General features: G+C 41.8%; 1 protein-coding gene across 3 annotated transcripts in view; it reads left to right on the top strand.

Moving 5' to 3' along the window:
* The window catches only part of VCAN (versican), a 98,632-nt gene that overhangs the window by 22,916 nt on the left and 55,499 nt on the right, over positions 1-20,217 (top strand). For all 3 annotated transcript variants that reach the window (XM_042023052.1, XM_042023053.1, XM_042023055.1), the window contains exons 4-6: positions 543-717; positions 843-970; positions 10,605-10,898. In XM_042023052.1, the coding sequence (XP_041878986.1) occupies positions 543-717; positions 843-970; positions 10,605-10,898 (597 nt within the window). The remainder of the gene's footprint in view (positions 1-542; positions 718-842; positions 971-10,604; positions 10,899-20,217) is intronic.

Here is a 20,217-nt window from a genome sequence, read left to right as displayed (position 1 = left end):
AGTTGGGAATCGTGTGTGTGTAGAAAATAGAAGGTGGCTTCTAGACAGATCCTGTTTTAAACAAAACCATCTTCACTCCAGGGTTCCCTCTCCAAAGGTCTGACATGCTCCAGAAACTGCTGAAATTGTCAAGGTCCTTTTCAGAACCAGAAGAACCCCAAATAAAAGCACGCTTTGTTTTGTTTGTACCGCTTGTAGCGCGTGCACAAAAACATGGCTATGAAAAATTGACCAAAAGCCATCTATTGATAAATGCTATATTTGTAGCAATCTTTGATGCATAGGAACACACAACAGGCCCGTCACTGATTAACAAATCTGCTCCAAAAAGCACTTTTTGGGGGGTATTTTGTCATTACCGGCAGCAGCCACTAGAGGGGGAGCATCATTGGTACCGTAACATCTCTCACCTTTTTATATTCTTTTTCGTTCTACCCACTTGTTTTCAGCATTGTGACCACACCTGGGTAAGGCTACAGAGCGGTGATGGCTGCAGAAATGATGCAAAATGCGCCACTAACGGGGGGCTTTTGCCTTCGCAGGTGTCGTGTTCCACTACCGAGCCGCCACCAGCCGGTACACCCTGAATTTCACACAAGCCCACCAGACCTGTCGGGACAACGGCGCCGTCATGGCCAGCCCGGAGCAGCTGAAGGCAGCCTACGAGGATGGGTTTGAGCAGTGTGATGCTGGCTGGGTGTCTGACCAGACTGTCAGGTGAGCGTTTCAAAAGGTTTGAAAAGGTTCAAAAGGTTTCACGCTTTTCCCCAAAATTTGCATGCCTTGGCTGCACAGGTTTAAACTGCTGTCTTGCCATAATGATAAATTTCCTGCCTTTCCAGGTATCCAATTAGACATCCACGAGTTGGCTGCTTTGGAGATAAAATGGGAAAGAAAGGAGTCAGGACATACGGGCGGCGCTTCCCCAACGAGACTTACGATGTTTATTGCTACGTGGAGCGCATGGAAGGTGAGATGGGCCTGCAACGCCTGAAAGGGCACTGCAAGACCTAAGAAGTGACTGGGGAGCCTAATGTGGAAGAGCAGAGAAATAGGAAATTCCATTTAAAATAAGTTTTGGCTGCCCTGAATCTGAAGGGGACTGCTGGATGGAGGGAACCTACAGTTTGTGGTCTTGCAGGTCTTAATTAAAGGACAGTGTGGAGTCTGCAAAGAGGCAGTCAGGGTTAAAGCTGCCTATAGTTAGTGCAGGAGATCTCACAAAAGTTGCTGTTGAAGAGTCTTATTTTTTGAATGTTATATAAAAGTATTTTCAAAGAAATGCATTTAATGTTTGAGAAACTATATATGCTATATATAAGTATATACAAAGATAGATACAGTGTATTGCTAACTGTATTATAGTTAATAAAGTGTGTAATTAAGTCTTTTTATATGTCCATGACATAAAATTAGACAGATATTGAATTGCCATCTATGGTTAATAATATCTTTTCAATAAGGGGTCATCTCAGATTCAGAAAGAAACAAACAAGAAAAAAAATATGTTGCTTCTGGATCTTGTTTAGTAAAATTATTACAGAAATACTTTGCAACCAGGACTAAAGTACATTTTCCACTTACTACGGTGCCCTCAGTGTGTCACACTTCTTCTGTTTGACAGGTTTTTACTCCATTCCAGTGTTCCTTTCTAAAAAAACCCCTGGTAATTCCGAATTAAACATCTTCAGGGATGACCCTTGGCTGTTACACGTTTAATTTAGTGCTCTTGCAGTCAGCAAAACAGTAAATCAGCCTTGGCTCTGAGCAAGCCTGACTTTGTAAGTGTACATATATTTTTAAAAAGCTACTGCAAAATGCAGGTGCTCAGTGTTTTTTGTAATCTGTTTTAGATAAGCTATAGATTGGGTCATGCAAATTTTTGTCCTGCTGGTGACTTACAGAGATTTTAGTCACTGAAATCTGTAAGTGTTTTATTTTTGGTAGCTGAAGATGTGTCCTAGACAACTTGGAGATTTTTACAATACAAGCAACACAGGTATTGCAAAGCCTCCAGAAAATATATAAGCTTGAGAACTTGAAAGTTGAATTTGAAAATTAAGTGACAGAATTTTCTTTAGTGCTTTTCATTGTCTAAATTTTAGTCATGTCCCATTTATATCTGTCGGTGAGCAGCAGCTGTGAACATCTGCAATTCATGACATTTGATCCTCCATCAGTCCTTGATGGGATTGGATTCTGAATCGCCTCTAAATCAAGGCTTTTAAATTCAGTTTGTGTTTTTCCTAGCTTATAAAAAGAAGTTTTGGTCAAAAAGCCAATCTGCATCATTCCTGGGTGAAGAACAATCCCTTGTTCCTTTCCTTCTTTAAGAACAGAGAAGTGTAACTAATACAGAGAAGCTTATCCTGGGTGTGTGTGAGACAGTGATTTCTCAGGGTCAAAAGTTCTCACTAAACTTTCAAAAATAAATCTTAGAACAAGTCAAAACTGCAGCATTTTTCACTGAGGTTGATGGTCTGTGCTTGGAGCAACCTGGAACCAGACTGCTGCGTAGTTCAAAGAGGTTGCAGTGACCGTGCAGTCCTCATGGGTGAAAATACACAGGTCCTCAATTTGTCATGGACATTAATTGGCTCTTCTTTGTTATAAAATTTAATTTACCAAGATTTATGACTTGGTTTCCCTCTCTGCATGCATCTGCACTCCTGTCCTATTGCTGTGGGTGATGATCTGTTTAAACATATGCACTGTGGCCTATCAGCTGGACTGTGGTGATCTGCTTGCACATGGAACACCCAGATTTTAATGAATATGTAAGCTACAGCACAGTATTATAGAGATTTGGTTCATTATATTGCATTCATTATAGTGAACAAGTTTAATGCCAGATTATTATTATAATAGTTAGCCAAAGACACTCCCCAACTGTTTTTTTCCCCTTTTATTGTTGTTTTTGGTTTTGTTTTGTTTGGTTGGAGCTCTTTTTTTTGGGTATTTTTGGTTGGTTGGTTGGTTTGTTTGTTGGTTTGTGTGTGTGAGAGAGATTTTATTTTTTCTCATTCTCTCAGAAGTTTTCAAATGATCAGGAGTGGCCTCCAGAAGCAGTTTATGGATATAAGAAATAGAAACAGTATAGCTATGTTCTGCTGACATGCAGAGAAGTTAACTTACTCAGTTTGGATGAGGAGAAACAGGCGCATGCTAGGAAGAGAGTGCCACATCATGGTGTAGTGCAGGATAAATTATTCCTCAGTGCCTCCACAAAAACTTGAGCCTCTGAGCCAGACTTTCCTTTTTCAGGTGGGGCTGAGGAGCCAAGGTGGCTTTGTCTGTGTAACAGGAGCAGTTTTTGTTAGGACAGAGGTTAGTTTTAAATGAGGAGGAGCTTGTTAGTAGATACACAGCATCTGTGAGTTTATACTTCAGAACAACTCATGCACAGAAGATGGAAATTTAGACAGAACATCAATGGAGTTATGGGAAAGTTGAACTAAACTAGGTTGCTGTATTGGTAGAAAACTCATAGTTCAAGAATTAAGATTCTGCCAAATTTCTGATGGTCCTGTCTACCAAAGGTTGACCCTGCAAGGTTTGACTCTTAGCTTATAACTTAATTCCAAGCAAAATGAATCCATGGTGCTTAGGGTGTGCTTAAATACAACTTTTTCCATGTGAGTTTTAAAGCTCATTTCTGTACCCTGCTCTGATTCAGTGCCAAATCTATTAGACTTTGCTTGCACTAAAGAGGGCCTTATTTGGAGGGTCTGTGTCAGTGGAATGACTATTCATGGCACAAGCTGGTGCCTGACTAATGATATCAAAATTTGGGCTATAGCGAGGATGTCACCATGGAAGTCATTGAACAGTTATTGGTCTGTTGGCTGCTATTGGTGTGTTACCCCAGAAGGCCATAAATGGTGGTGGGAATTCTTTGCAATACATTTTAAAATAAATGTGCATTGAATTTGCAGTACTAATTTGGGTATTTGCACTGAGGATTTGTAGGAGCAGCTCCATCTCAATTTTACTCCTTTTTGGCCGTATGGAATCAGGAAGTTAGCCAGAGGCATGGATTTCTCCTTAAATCACAAACTATTAGCCTAAATTGAAACCAGTTGTCTAGGCTAACTCTTACCATTTCCTTGTTCTGAGGAAAGCCAGAGAGATTAAAGACAGCACAATTCTAATTTAAATAGTATGAGTTTTGCTGCGACAGACAGAAGAATAACTATGGGAAGGATTGAAAATTTCTGAGCTCCTAGAGAAAAAAATGAGAGCCTGGAGTCAAAGTATCATTTGAAAGGTACTGGGCATGGTCTCTTATTACAAACTGTTTTACATTCCTCATATTTCATCTCATATTTCAGTGTACCAAGCACTAACAGAAACATTTAGGATACTTTTAACTGCAGGAGATGATTTACTATTAAAGAGTTTAATTTAAAGAGATTGTGCTGCAAAGGTTCGGGTGAGGATCTCTTAACACCACCAGCTGAAGGGGTGTCTCCTGTGGAATAATCCCTTGGATGGAGGTGGGTGGTGGGGGAGAGGGAGCTTGAATTCTTCAGATAAGGAGTGTGTGGTTAGTTTGACAGCGCTGTGGTGCTAGAGATGGAGATAAAACGCTCACCAAAGCCCACTGGTGGCGTGAGGGCCTGTGCTGAGCCAAAGCACAAACCACCCCATCAGGATTGTCTCCTGGCCAGACCCCCTCAGAACCCACGTATGCCTGACAAGCCTCTGCCATGTGCTGATGGGGCACTCACGCTAACAGAGTTATTTTTGGGGGGTCTGTGGGGAAGATTATACAGCCTGCCATCTCCCCCCCCACAGCGAGCGCAGGCAAGAAGGATAAAAAACAAAACCAGATGTCCTTTGAATACTTTCCACCTACTCTCATGCGGTTTTGCTATTGTCATGGAAATTTCTGTGGGAATGATGGTCATAATTAAAGGAGTCAGAGTCTAAAATGTGGCCTCAGGTGAGAAGTTGCTTCTGTGTTTTGGGCAGCTACAGATCTTCTCTGGAGTCTGTTCTGATTCTGGAGCAACAACTAGAATAGGTTTCAAAATGGGGACACAGAGAAAAGCAGCTTTTTTGTCTAGTTCAGGGCCTGTGGTAGAATTACGAGCCTTTCCATTATATTGGACACTGATCCAGCCTTGGATTTGGTGACATCACGCAGGGTTAAGCTCTTGAGAGGATTCCTGTTCAGCCAATGGGTTTGCACAGAACAGACTCAAGACATCCAGGAGAGTTTAGTTAAATAATTTCTGCTGTGCATCAAAAGGAATCGACTGACTTGTTCTGACGTGCAAGAGAAAATGACTTCTTCATCTTGTGCAGCCTCCTGCTTTAAAGTTGAACCAAGCTGCTTAGATGCTTGTGGTTTCCCAGCCCTGCAGAGTGGTTTTGGTAATTAGTGACTTTGTTAAAGACACCTCTTTATTACCCTGGTATGTCAGAGAACCAGCCCTGAACAGCACAGAAAGAGAGGAGGGGGACATGGAAGTTCTTGGTCCTGAAGACACAAGGCTTTAGTCCTCAAAGTGATGATGGCATTCCTTCTTACTTGCACACTTGACTGTGTCCTAGGAATGAAGTTTTGAACAGATTCCATATTTCTGAGGAAAAGAAAGTTGTGGAGGCAGTGTCTCATGCCTTTGACTTGCCAACCACGTGGCTGTGGCTAACCTGTTATGTGGAGCAGTCACTACAGGTTGCAGGTGCAGGTGAGAAAATGCCCTTAGAATGCTCTGTATAACATCAGAAAAGATGGCATTTTGTCACTTTTAGCCAATTTTCATATCTGACCCAGAGAATCCTTATCTGCAGCTGTAGTCACAGAACCCAGGAGCTCTAACACTCCCAAAGGACATCTCTGCTTGATGAACGTGGTGGGTTCCATCTCTCAGAAACAAACAAACAAACAGGTCTGGAGTTCAGCACAGGCACATTATGCTCAAAAAAAAAAAAGAAAGTGCCAAATCCTTAGTGGGAGATAGTTTTTCTTCTCCTTAAACAAAAACACCACCGAGGAGCTAAAACAAAAAGGCACTGGAACTTTTTTGTCTTGTTTTTATTTAAAGCTTGTGAGAGTTAAGCATTTCCTCCTGTGGGGAATGATTAGCTTGTTGTGTATTTTAATATCCCTCTGCATTTTCTGATGTCTGGCTTTAGATGACAGTGAAGGTTGTACAATCTGAGCACCCAACCACAAGGTAAAACTCACCAAATTCCAGATGGGACAGTAATAATCACAGAATCATAGATCATTAAGGCTGGGCAAGACTTTTGAGGTCATCAAGTCCAACCATCAACCCAGCACCACCCCCATGTTCACCCTTAAACCATATCCTCATGAAGGCTCTGGATTGTCTTAGAGAGCAAAATGGGGGAAAAGACTGAAAATATCACAAACCTGAGTATTTGTCATTCCCTCACATGAACTGGGTAACAAGAAGGACATGGCACAGGTACTTGGCCAGTACCATCCACAGCAGTTGGTTAAAAGCAGATGTGCAAAAAGCACTCAGAAGGAGATACCCTCCTAAGCTTCTCTGGAGTTTGGGAGAATCATTGAGACCGCTGTAAAACTTCTGTCACAGACTTGCACGTGATCCCTTCACCTGCCAGGCGCAGGGGACTTTTACTCTGCCTGGCTCAGTGGCGTGTGAGGTTGTGGGATGATGCTCTGCTCTGGGATGAGAGTGCCACATAGTCAGGCTCAAAGATCTCCTCTAGGAAGCAGCAGTCCACCAACCCCTTAACTTTCCTCCGTGTTTTCATCTGCAGAAAAAGAAGTTGCTGGTTCTGTTTGTGCTGGAGGGCTTGGATCCAGATCCTTTATGTCTGCCCCAGACAACACAGGTGGTGTGCTGGCCCCTGGCTTTGGTTCTAGCCTGCCCTTCTTCCCACCTTGCTTTTCAGATGTGTGATTAATGACATTCACATCTACCAACATGCCCAGCTCACTGAGACATCTCCTCAGAAGAGAACCAAAGCAATTAAACTTCCTATAAAATCAGCTGATAAGTCTTGTAAATCTTAAACCTTTTCCTCAGGGATTGTAGGCGAATCAGCTTTTGTCTTCAAGAGAAAAACCTGACTTCTTCATCTGCCCAGATATTTTGGAAAGAGATGGAAAAAAGCATGACTTTCATCAGGTGTCTCTTTTGACCAAGCAAAACAAACACGTGTAAGAGGAATATCCTGGGGATTCTTGGCGTGCTGTGACCGCTGAGGCTGCTCCATCAGCCTGAAGCTTGGTTTGGAACAGGAGCCAGCAATAACACACATTACATTATTGTCTGCAGCCTAAACACTGCCACGTTCTGCACCCCACCCCCCTGGTACAGCAGGACCAGTTTTTCTTCATCTGCTGGCCTAAGCCCTGGGCTTTGCCTGCACAATATTGCTGAGTTGCTCAGGGTGTGCTCCAGCTATAAAAACATTGCACGTGGCTGTTCAACACACGCAGAATTGAATTTGCCCTGCCTGGTGTTGGTGGCTATGTCATGTGTTTGTCGAGCAGATGAGTTTTCCCTCTTAATTTCCTTGTTTTCAGTGTTTTGGCTGGTAAATTGAGGTGCTTCCAGTCATCATAATAAAAACACTGTAAGAGCGTGGCGGGATCAGTCCTCCTGTTAAATATGGAAACCGCTGTGCTTTCAAAAACAGGAGTAAATTGTAGAGACTGCATGGATTGAATACATTTCATTAACTGCAGAATTTTCTTGGTTTTTAGAGGAAAATTCTGTGCAAGGCTCAAGTCCTTTTCTCTTTGATACTTTGAAGGAGTCAGGATGTTTCAGTCACATGCTGGAAGTGAATGTCTCAAGAAACCCCAGGAAAAAACCTTTCTTTCTTTTTTTTTTTTTTTTGTAAGGTGTTATTCGAAGATTGCAGAACAAACTTTTTAACTTTTTAAAGTGTTTCTGGATTTATGTATCAAGCAAGGCCTTTATTAAACTCTTTCTTTGTTTTTCACATTTCATCCCAACAATTATTATGCACATTAAGTGCACATTTAATCACACAAAATTTTAATATATTTTCAAACTGGAGAGACAAATTGAGGAGTCGTAGCTCCTACAGTAAATTACTGCTATTTGACATCTGACTTTTGCCCATTACTCGATTTTTTAAAAATAAGAATTGTGGAATCATAGAAAAATGCTCTCTAACTAGAGCAATCACAAGATGACATGTTTTAACATCTTTGCCCTTTATCTTATCCCTAGCATTCCTGAAATAAATATGCATTTTCTTGGTATATGATGGAGTTTTGCTGATTTCTCTGCTACCTTTTTGCCTTCCTTGTGAGGTTATTGTGACAAGGTATTGAATACACCAATTAGGTGGCATATTCTTTGGATTTCACCTATTGGATTGTTTTGGTTAAGATGTGTTCTTCCTTAAATATGTGGAGAGTTTAGTTTTTTTTTTTTCTCCTTTTTTTTGGTAAAACAACCTGTGACAAAGATGGTGTCTGTATGACCATAGCTGAATTTAAGAGACAAACAAAATAAGCCCATGTGGGGTCAGCAGAACGTATTCAATACAGAGAAAGCTATGACACCCATCTTTTAAGTATGCAGGATTATCACTACTGCAGATACAGGCATACTCCAAGGCAAATTTGAGGCAGACTTCTGCCTAGAAAGTATAGCTTGGATAAGTCAGTTCTCTGCAAAGTGACCTCTCTTAAAGAAGAACCCTGCATTTTGAAATCTTACACCAAGACATAACCCCTCACTAAGTTTCTCTGCCTTAACTGAGTGCAGATGACTGCTCAGAGGAATAAACAGCACTAACTTTAATGATGTTTTGTACAAGCTCCATTTGGAGCCAGTGATCCAAATCACTTGATGGAAAGATTGCTTTTCTAGTAATCTTGCACCGTTTACCCATTTTCTTGTGTATTCTGTAAGTTTCTCTCAGAGGGAATGGTGTGGGGTTAGTTTTTGATCCATTTTTATTTCCAGAAATCCTGACAATGCCTTGTTCTTCTTCACTTCATCATTGAACTGGACTGATATCTGGTATATAATTGCAATTAAATTGCATTTTAGCTACTAATTTTCATATACATCATGGCTGCTGTGACAGGGTCAGTGAACAGTCCTCAGAGCAGAGAGGGCTGCTTTGGAGAGGCCTTTCTTTGCTGCTTCACCTGTTTGATGGTGTTGCTTTTGGGACAGGACCGTGGGGTAACTTTCATCCATCACTCTGTGCTGGACATGACACCAGAGCTGCCAGGCAGATACAGAAGGATGTAACAAAAATTGCTCGTTTTCTGTGTGGTCTGAAGAGCTGAATGAAGCATTCTGAGAGTGAACAGCTCTTTGCTTCCCTTATCTGTCCCTCTCCAATAGACACCCTCTGTCCCTCTGCCTCCAAGCTGGGAGCTCCACAGAACGTGTGTAAAGAAAGTCACGCTATGGGATTGGTGCTACAGCTGTAATAACAAATCAGAGCCTCTACCTAGGAGGAAAAAGAAAGCTGGCACCTTCCCCCCTTTCACACTTGCGTGCCTTTCAGTCCCCAAACAAGCGTAATATTGATGTGAATGAAACTGCTCGGGGTCTGTGTTCCCTTCAGACCTGTGCAGGGGTGAGACAGATTGCATGGCCAGCGTGGAAAAGCAGTGCTTTCCTGCAACAGTGGCTGTTGTGTTCTGGCCTGCTGTGGCTGAGAGAGGGAGTCCCTGTCTTGCAACAAATATTTTGAATTTGTGCTGCACGCTTGTTTTAGGTCTGGTTGGTTTCACCAGAAGTCTAGGCAAAAACTGGAAAAGGGTCAGTTTACTGCTTCATTCCCAGGACATGAACATGAGAGGCTTGATTTTTTTGAGTGTTTGGGTGAATAAGGCAACCAAGACAACTGCAAAATGGTGATTTACCTTAGAAGCAAAATATTAGATGTGCTATTTGCTTTGTTTTAGTTTCCAGCTGGATGGCTATTACTTACAAACTGTTATTCCTTGGAAGCTGAACTATACTATCAACATTCTAGACTAATTCAGCTTCTCCACACAAAGAGGGCTTTGTGCATGCAACATGTCTTGTGCATTTCCTCACCTTTGTTTCCACATGGGGCAAGATGAAGACTGATGGAAGTCTGACATTAGAAGCTGCTCTAGAGCAGCCAGTGAAGAATATTTCCTACTGTTTGGGTGTTCAAAGTGAGATTCTAGTGATGCCTAAAAGGGCCAGGTAGGAGACTTGCAGAAGTAGAAGATTTGCTTTATGGAAAAAGTAAATTCTGATGGACTGGATTTAATTGGTTCCACTGAGCTGCAAAATCTACTCTAACAGGGGTCATAGGGGAGCCTCCAGGCTGCTGTTATCTCTGCTAGAGACCAAGGAAGGGACTCAGTGTCCACCCACAGTGTACTTCATGGCATAAGGTTCGCTTATAAATGCTTATGCTTTGTGACAATTTAACTTTCAAATCAAGCCTGGAACATTTGGTTTACAGCTATCTGATTATATTTCTTTTTAAGGAAAATAAATACTCATGTTTTGGGAAAAAGCCCCAACCTTGCAGGACTCTGGGGGGGTCAGAACTGATCTGGATTGATTTATGGTGGAACGTGCTACTCAGCCTTTGTCATTTTTCTTTGTTTCCTCCTCCAGATGAAGTGGTCCACGTCACAGCCCCCGAGAAGTTCACCTTCGAGGAAGCTAGGGAGCTGTGCGAGGAGCGAGGCGGTGTCCTGGCTTCCGTGGGGAACCTCTACGTGGCCTGGAGGAACGGCTTTGACCAGTGCGACTACGGGTGGCTGGCGGACGGCAGCGTCCGGTACCCAGCCTCCGTGGCGCGGCCCCAGTGCGGCGGGGGTCTGCTTGGGGTGAGAACCCTGTATCGCTATGAGAACCAGACAGGCTTCCCTTACCCCGATAGCAAGTTTGATGCCTACTGCTACGAACGTAAGCATTTATTTTTTTTTTTCGGTTGTGATTTCCAGCATGCTTGCCGCGAGACGCGGTTTCTTTGACGCGCGTCTTGTTTCGGTTCTTGCAGCGCGCGGGTTTTTAAAAGCTAAACCGAATGTCTTAAAATAACATTGGCAGATGAAGACAGGCAGAGTTCCAAGGTAAGATTTCAGCCTCAGCAGTGTTTTTACACACCCACAGTCACCGTGAGCCTGTGGGTGCTCTGTATTTTGGCGCCTGAGCGCACCTTGGTATCTTTGCATCATGTCAGTGGACACAAGGCAGACATTCAAAGCTCACCTGGACATGTCACCTTCTCCAGGTGACTCTGCCTTGGCAGGGGGCTGGACTAGATGGTCTTCAGAGGTCCCTTCCAAAATCACAGATTCTGTGGTTCTGTGATAAGAACAGAAGAAATGTCCTAAAGGTGAATGATAGATGTTCTGTCTCCAGTGACGGCAGAAGGAGAAGCTGTTTACAGGCTGTGTACAAGGCTGGCCACTTTCAGGTCTCTTATATTCCAGTAATTTGGGAGCTATCTCTGGATCCCACACACATTGTCCCATCATATTCTTTCTCTCTCTTACTCAGTGTTTCATGGGCCACTGGGTAGTCTACATTGCCTTTCTTACTGCTGCTTGTTTCCCTCCTGGCATTTTCGCAGGCACTTCAAGCACTTGCCACATTCACATGGTAGACTTCACCAATCTAAACCAGATGTCCTCCACACCTGTCAGCTTTCTTTGGGGTCAAGCATTCCCCTGTAACCTCATCTATCTTCAGTGCCAGCTGCCTGGCTCTGTTATTATGGTGCAATCTCTCCTTGCACAGTTTCCTGTTGTCCCAAAAGGTTCACCAGATGAATGTCCTGCCCAGATGAATGTCCTGCTTCCCTGAGAGTTGCAGCCTTCTTGGGAGCACAGCAGGGCTGGACAGCTCAACAATTTCCCTGCAGGCCTCTCTGTCCAAGGAAGTTCCTTGTTGCAAATAGCACAACTGACATTAATGTTGTGTTGAGTTAAAAGAGTTCAGAACTTGGTCATTAACTATGAATATTTAGGTTTTTTTGAACTCAGTCCAGTGTCTGTAACTCAGAACTGCTTGAAATGTGCAGTTTGTACTGTCCCTATTTTTGTGGATGGTGAACCTACTGCAGCTGCAGATCTTTCAAGCTCAGGCACTGAAGACCCTTTTATGAGCAAATCTTACTCTTTGAGAACAAATCCGGACATCTGCTGCAGCATTATGGTTTGGCTGCTCTCAGACACTGTTGGTTTGTTGTTTTAATTTTCCTTTATAGTTTGTGGGTATGATGTTCCAAAACTTTGCATGTGGAAATAGTCCTAATGGAACTGCTTACAGGAAAATGACTTAAGTTCAGGAGCCTGTGCTCTAATCTGCAGAGCAGCGTTTTGTCATATCACTCCTTCTGTTCCTACTCCAAATTGTTTATGACCTGTTTAAAGTGTTGTGGATAAAAAAGGCTTTAATGAGGGTGTATTTCATAAGTCCCTCTAAAAGACTGGGGTAAGAACTGAACATTTTGCCTGTAAGCTAGTCTTTAGTTAGGACAAATTCCAACCTGCTGTTTGTTTTTGTGAATTTTGCCGCTTTCAAGCAAGATGTGCCTTTACAATGTTCTTTGCAGAAGTTTTAGTTAGCACAATTTGTGGTAACATACCATTTGTTCTAAAAGTGACTTCGATAGGTATTGGATTGTTGCCTTTTATATAAAGGGTTTTCCTGCAAAGTCCTGCCCTTGGTATATAAAGAATAAATATTTCATCACTTTGCAACCCAGGAATAGACAGTCCAGGACTATCAAACCTTTTACAAGAGAAAATAAGACTAAGCAGAACCAAAACAATATGGTAGAGACTGAGCAGCTCTCTAGCACTTTCAATTACAAACAACAGAATATCAGAATTAATTAAACACTGCTAGCTAGAGGACTCAGGTTTTGACAGATACATCTGCTTTTTTGTAGTGAAATGCAGGGGTGTCATGCTGTACCCTCCTTCAGGGTGCCTGTCTGCTGCACATTTCAGAAGTTACTGATAGCTCTTTCTGCCTCTCAGAAGGTGCTTGGGATCTCACAGGAACCAGCTGTGACTCCTCACTGCTTTTGCTAAAAGATTTATCCAAGTGGTGACTAATGAGACTCCCGGCCCAGCATCTTGGTTCTCCACATCTCAAGCAGCTGCCTGGTGCAGTGGCTTTAGAGTGAGTCACTCTCTCCCACTGGGGCCTTGGAGCCAGTCCCTTCTTTGGGGCAGGAAAAGGGAGAGGATAAAAAAAATGACACTGCATGAGAGCAGAAGGCTTGAATTTAAGCCCTTTGTTTCAAATCACCTTTTGTCTGGAAGTTTCTTCTGAAACTTCCCATTATCTCTGTTTCAAAGTTGCAGCCTGTCACAAAATCCACTGTCCCCCAGCTCTGACTGCTTTGGGGTTGACATGAAGCTTTCACACAGCAATTACCACGACAAAAGTGTCCTGCCCAAGACATGGGCTCTGGGTGTAACCCCAAGCCCTCACTGTGTGTCTCACACTCACCTGGGCATGCACAGGAGGTCTGTGCAGGTCTGTGCACACCACAGCAGGTCTGTGCCAAACCAGGCAGCTGTTTCAGTCATCACAAAGACAAGTTGTACCTTTAGGAAAGGGGATATCTCCTTCTTCATCCCTGCTCAGGCTCCTCACTCCTATTTTGTGATTATTAGTCTCTCTGGTGGAAAATCCCAAAATATTAATTTTAATTTGTGGTTTAAAGAAACCTCAATCCATATTTTTGAGCATTTTGTTTGCTTTTAAAGAGAAATCGTATTTATTGAAATACATGAAAAACTCAGGGAGTAAATTCAATTTAAAATTGATATTCACTAGTTTCAGTAAAGCAGCCAACCTGGACAACTTTTAAAGTACAGTTAAGTTCAGGATTTTAACTTCAGCAGTGTTCTGGTTACAAAATTACATTGTATGAAGTGTTTTGACTTTATGAAAATAAGAGAGGCCCAGACTAATAGTACATGATTTAAAATCAAAAAGTCTTGTAAAAAACCTCTGAAACTTTCTCCCCTTTGATCACAAGTGCTTTTCACTCTTCAGAAACCACATGGGTCTAAGTTTCTGAAACATTATCTGCGTGTTTCATTTCATCCCTCCAAGGCTTTTGCCAGACCTTTTATTTCTTTTTTTTTCTTCTTTTTTTTTTTTTGTCTCTGAGAGATACCTAATCATGTATCTGCTGGGGCCTGAAGAGGCTTCAGATTAGACACATGATTAAGTACTTGCAGCTCCTTGGAGGCTATCATCAGAGGGAAAGTTTTTCAAGTGTTAGCATTGTTAACATATAGGACTTATATTAACATGTTTAAATTTGGAAAAAAAAAATTGAACAGCTGTTGCTGGGCACTTATGCTAATTTACAAGAGATTAAAGGATTTTATCATTAAAATATCCTTTTTAATAGATACATATTTAATAATTGGTTCTTGCGGGGAGGTGGAGGGGATTTATTTAATCCCGTACTTCAGCCTCCCAGTTTCTCCAGGCGTAATTCACTGGATTTTGTAGAAATCTTGTCACAGACTTCAGCTGGCTTTGGATGGGCCTTTTCATCCCCCAGCATCTGTAGAACAAACTGCACTCCAGAAATGCACTAATCAAAATGAATGCATGTTTTTAACTTACATACCTGTGACAAAGCTGAACTTGATGAGCTTCGTACACAGAGGTGGTTCAATTTTTGAAACATAAATCCCCTTTTTGCTGAGAAACACTGATTTATTAAAGCTGAATTCTTTTGTAGACCTGTATTGATTTTGGCGAATCTTTCAGCAAAACATTTTTTACTTGACTCAAAACACGTGTTGACCGTTTCACTCTGGATTTGTCCGTTCTCTTCCCCATTTTCCTCTCTCATTTTGACTTTGTTTCGTGCACCTTTATTGCTTCTCCTTGGTTATACCACTTTGGTTTGGCATTGTGATTTAATTTTAGCTGGAAATTGGAAAATTCCAGTCCTGGGATGGTGTTGCCATGTGTGCTCTTCGGGAGTGGAGTCCACACTGCTTTGATTGCTTCAATACAGCCCCATGAAGAGCGGATCCAAGTCCGCCACTGTTTGGGACTGAGGGCCTCTTGCTTTGATGCTTCATCCATCTAAAGCTCAAAATCAGAGCACGATTTCACAGAAGAAATAGAGGAAATTATGACCTTCCCAGAGTTTTGAGGCATCCTACAGCATGAGCTACCATGATTGCAGGCTCAGCCTCAGGAAACATCCACAGTGCTCCTCTTGTCCAGCAGCAGGAAGGATAAAGACTTTTAGGCACAGCTCAAAAGCTGGCAGGAGAAACGTTGTCTTCCCCTTCTGCTGCATGTGACTTAGCTTGGAAAACCTTGAATAGCTGGGCAGCTCTGTCCTTCTCCACAGCAACCGTCAGTAGCTGCATGTCCCAGCTATTTCCTGGATGAGGGAATTATTTCCAGCCTGATGTCAGGGGCTGTGCTATGGGAGATCTGTGGATTTCTGATCAGTTTGGGAATGGACACAGAATAATGAAGACATAGGGCGTGGCGACGCCCGAGGAGCAAGATTGCCAATCTGAAGGGGAAAAAACCCCCCCAAAATAAATTTATCTCCGAAGAAGCACAGTACAGTGCTGGGCACAATAAAGACAGTGTGCTCCACCATTTCACAGTCCAGTACCAGAATGGGCAAACGCCTTTGGGCAGGAGAGGATCCCAAGGTCAGGGCACTGACCACAGGATGCGCAGGGCTGCTGGCCCTGTTCAGGCTGCCTCTCTGTGGAGGTGAAGCTGTGCAAAGAGATTACCCCCAGACAACAGCTGTATTTTCCTAGGAAGGTAGATTTCTGTGCTTCTCTCGGGTATGCAGTTTATCAAGACCTGCACAGCTGCAGAGATCCCCAGTAATTTCTTGGACCAGGTGTGGCTGTAATAAATCCCTGCCTCTCTCTGCTGGGCTCATGGTGACAAGCACACACCGCAGAGGCTGCACACACCAACAGCTCCCTGCAGCTTCCTCACCCCACTCTGCCTCAGGGTTTTGAGAGCTCAGTCAGACCACGCTGAAAACTGCAAGAGGATCTCAACTCAGTCCAAATCAGCCTGTGCTGTACATCTCAGCAGTATCTCACCCTGAGAAGGAGGGGAAGGACGTGGTGGCTGGGTGCAGCTCAAACTTTTAAGTGCCGCGTAAAGTAGGAGCAAAAAGAACCTGATTTATCAACCTGACTGATGTACGTGGAGCAGCTGTTTGCAGCACCAGGAGGTGAAGCGTGGGGAGGAGATGCTTCTTTTGCCAGAGCAAGTGAACTTGCATTTACCTGAGCGATTTGAAACTGGGTGCTTTAAGAACAACCCCTAAGTGCAAACACTGTGGCCAGAGGGAGAGAGGAAAGAGAAGAAGATACAGCTGGAGGCATTTCCTTTCATTGCCTCAGGTCGCTGGCTGGGTCAGGTAACAAGGATAGGATCAGGAGCAACAGTGTGAAGGAGTGGAAGATCCACTCCTCCAAGTGTTGAAATGCAGAAAAGATGAATTGATTTTGTTCTTTGTCACCTTTGCTCCGTTACTGCTGTGGGGCCTGGGTATCTCCCATGCCACACACTGGGGTGATTTCCCTCCTTTCACATCAAGTGGGAGGAGCAAAGCAGCAAGAATTCTGCTGTCAGTTCTTACCCAAGTGACAATCTTGGCCCTTTTTGTTCTTCAATTGTTTTTTGTGGTCACAAAGCAAAGATTATTGCTTTAATTTGGTGCTGGGTTACACATTTAATTAGGAAGAGCTGACTAAAGAGGCTTGCTGGTTTTTTTTTTTAATTTTTTTTGTCTCTTTGGCAGTTTCATAATAATGTGGAAAGAGAAATGCTTTTTTCCTATTGTTCTTTTGTGGATAGATTGGCAGGTTATAATTTGTTCACCGAACTAAGCTGGCATGTGGGGAAACCAGGAGATAACATAACGTATCTTTCCCCCTTCAACCATCTGACTTCAGAAGTTATGAAATAGCGAGTGGTTTTACTTAAGAGTGTTTGTGTTCACTGAGCTAAAAGAGCTGCTGCCTCTGCTGTTAGCTGGAACAAAAGACCTTGGGCAGTGGTGTGAAGAGGATGCAAAGCTTTTCATTTTAAGTTTTTCTTGCAAATAAGACAGACTGATAGCTTTCAAATTTCTGGTTTTTTGAAGAATTCCATTGGTTTTCTCTGATATGGCACATGCTTTGTAGGCAGGAGCAGATGCTACATTTAGATTTTCATATTTTTCTCCCTATATCTGGCTTTTGATTTCGACGTTGAAACAGAGTGTAGGTAAGTGGGAGTCTACACCTGGAGTTACAGGGAAATTCTTACAGCTGCACCATCAGATTTTGAATTCTGCTACCAAAAGTCTCATTATTTATGAACAAAATCCCACATCCCCTGGGCACTACTGCTTCTGGAAAGGCGTGAATGAGCAGGTATTGGATCAGTGCCATAATCACAGGTTTTTCAATCGGAGCACTGATTTTTTTTTAACTTTTTTTTTAATCTGTTCTTAATCTTCGACTTGTTCAGCTTGGAAGGTTCTGCCAGTAATTTAAACTCCAGCTGGCAAAACTTTTGGACTCAAGGGAACATTCAGGAGTGTCCTCTCTGCCAGGGTTGGTAGCAGGGAAGGAACAGACACCAAGAAGAAACTTAACGTATAAAAATATGTAAAAATTAAGCAAAACAGCTCTCTGCATAGGCATTGTGCTCAAATTGGGCTTGAAGATTTCAAAAATTAATTTTGAGTGCCTCAACATTACTTATATTTTGTAATAATTTATTTTGGCTGTAATTCAGAGAAAGAATTCACTTTTTCCAGCTTTTGTTCCAACTTAAACCAATTTTTTGTTGTTCTGGGTGTTAGCAATGACTCAAAACAATCTCTGTCTATAGGGTGTATGTTCTTCCAGGATCTTAGGTACATACCTAAAGGTAAACAGATAAACAATATTTCTGAGTGCAGAAAAACTGCTCAGGTGCTTCAAGTCAGGTACATGGGTAGATCTGGTAATGTTGAAAAAGTATCTGTATAAATTATAATACATATAATTTTAAAAAGAAACATTTCTCCTCCATAAAGTACACTAATACACCCCAAAATTATTATTAGTTAAGTAACACATACTAAAATCCTTATCTGGTAGCTGCAAAGTTAAACCATGTCTCAAGTTGTGCAGTTTGATTTCTTTGAAAAATTAGTAAGTTTAAATATTGCTCCATTATTTTGAATCCTTGTTTAAACCATGGTGGAAAAGAAGAGGAAGAAAATGCTGTACAGTAAAAGCATAAAAGAAATAAATAGTGAAAAATATAGTATCTCTGCAAAGTCCTTTCAAAATCAACTTCATGCATGTTTTTCAATGTAGGAGGAATTGATTAAGGAAAAAAAAAACGAGCAGCTGTTGGTGAGATAATTTGCTTTCTTGCTTCTAATATGTTCATGAATTTTATTAGGAAAATCTGCCTCATGTCTTGAAGCAGAAGGAGGACAAAGGAGATAGCACATTGCATGCATGATGCAAGGAGTACAGTAATGCAAAACATCTGGGTGGAGTGGAGGACAGCTCAAACTGGTGTTGTCTATTAAAAAAGCAACCTTCCCTTTGTTTATTTTTTTCTTTTCACATAGGAAAAAAAAATATGACATGGGTAGATTTCTCATTGAGGAAGCGCTGTCAGGTTCTTTTTTATCCACTCAAATAAGTTTGCAGTCCTGAATGATCTGAGTGAAAAAACTTATCTATAATTTTTTTGACTAAGTGACTTTAGAGGCCCTCTAGTTGATTTTAACCAGAGCTGAACTGCACACAGTTTCCATGGGAGAAAATCTGGCTGTTTATTGATAAACTCTTAAAAAATATGGGCTTTACTTATAACACTCTATAAAGGGAATATTTATTGATTCAGTTATTAATATAAGCAAACCAAATATGCTTGGTGTTTTTGCAGGTTGGCATAATAAATGTGTACCTATTCTGTCAAATCATTAGCAGATAATAAGTCATGAACAATAAGTATCTGCATCCCAGGCATAAATATGTGAAGTCTTGGGACTTCCAAGAATTTCTTGGAAATTTGGAAGCTGAGTAAGCGGTTGTGAGTGAGTGTACACAATTTCCCAGCAGCAATGAAATAAAGTTACCTTTTTTTTTCCACAGATTTAAAAAAATTTATCCACATTGCCCTCATTTTTTTCTAGCTCTGTTAGAGGGTATTACATTTTCATATTTGTTCAGAGGGTGATCCTGATGGTCACCCAAAGTGTGGCATCTGGAGCCTGAGTGAGTGTTCATGTTGGCTGCAAAGCCAGTTCGATCCACATTAAGGAAACTGATCCTGTGATTAGAGGGGAGAGTTTGATACTTTGCTGCCTCCTTTCCATTTTGCCATTAAAAAAAAAAAAAATTAAAAAAACAGCCATTGAGGAAAACTGGTGAATTCTTTGGTAGAGATTTAACAGCCACCACTCAGCAGCACACACTGCTTGTGTGCACCCTTCATTTCCCAAGCTGTGAAGCAAAACTTGTGTGGTTTAAACTAGCCCCATGCAAGTAGAGAGGGGAGGAAAAAAATGGCAAGAATCCATTGATTCTTGATTGTGTGGGCACTGTCTCACAGATTGAAAACAAGAAACAATCACCCACTCTGGGCTGTGGAGCCCCAAACACAAAAATCTCTCGTGTTCAGGCTGTGCTTTGCTTAGTGGAGTTTCAAGAACTTTACCCCTTCTTGCTCAACTGAATGTTTTAACTTAAAATAAATAAATAAGTATATAAATTTTATAAAGTATATAAATTTTATAATATATAAATATATAATTTAGAGCTAAGTCCTCTTTGTAAAACCATGAAGTTTTAACATGTGGTAGAGAAAAGAATCTGTTCCTTTTTTTCTGCTGGCAAAGAACACCACCACTTCTAAACACAGTGACGTCATATTTTCTTGCCCTCAGCATTTCCTTTTCACTTTCACTTCTCATTCAGGAAAGCTCAAATATGAACCCTTTTACCTCATTTTCCTACTCTGTAATTCTACCTGTTCTTCTACCATCCTCTGAACAGCCTTCCTGCTTCAGGGCGAATCAAACGCGTCTCTTGCAAAGGTGGCATTTTCAAATCTGAGTGTGTGACTCTGAGCAAATATTTGTGTGACCCTGACTTGCATATGCGGAATTCATATCTGCAGCTATCAAAGGGGCACCTCACCAGTTATGGGTGTGTGAAAAGGTCTGGTTTGTGCAAGCATACTGCTTATG

This window comes from Corvus kubaryi, unplaced genomic scaffold (genome assembly GCF_017639235.1).
Source record: "Corvus kubaryi isolate FWS band 111438036 unplaced genomic scaffold, C.kubaryi_AGA036_p1.0 37236, whole genome shotgun sequence".
Lineage (NCBI taxonomy): Eukaryota > Metazoa > Chordata > Aves > Passeriformes > Corvidae > Corvus > Corvus kubaryi.
The sequence above is the reverse complement of the archived record's forward strand: the minus strand, read 5'-3'. Positions and strand labels throughout refer to the sequence as shown.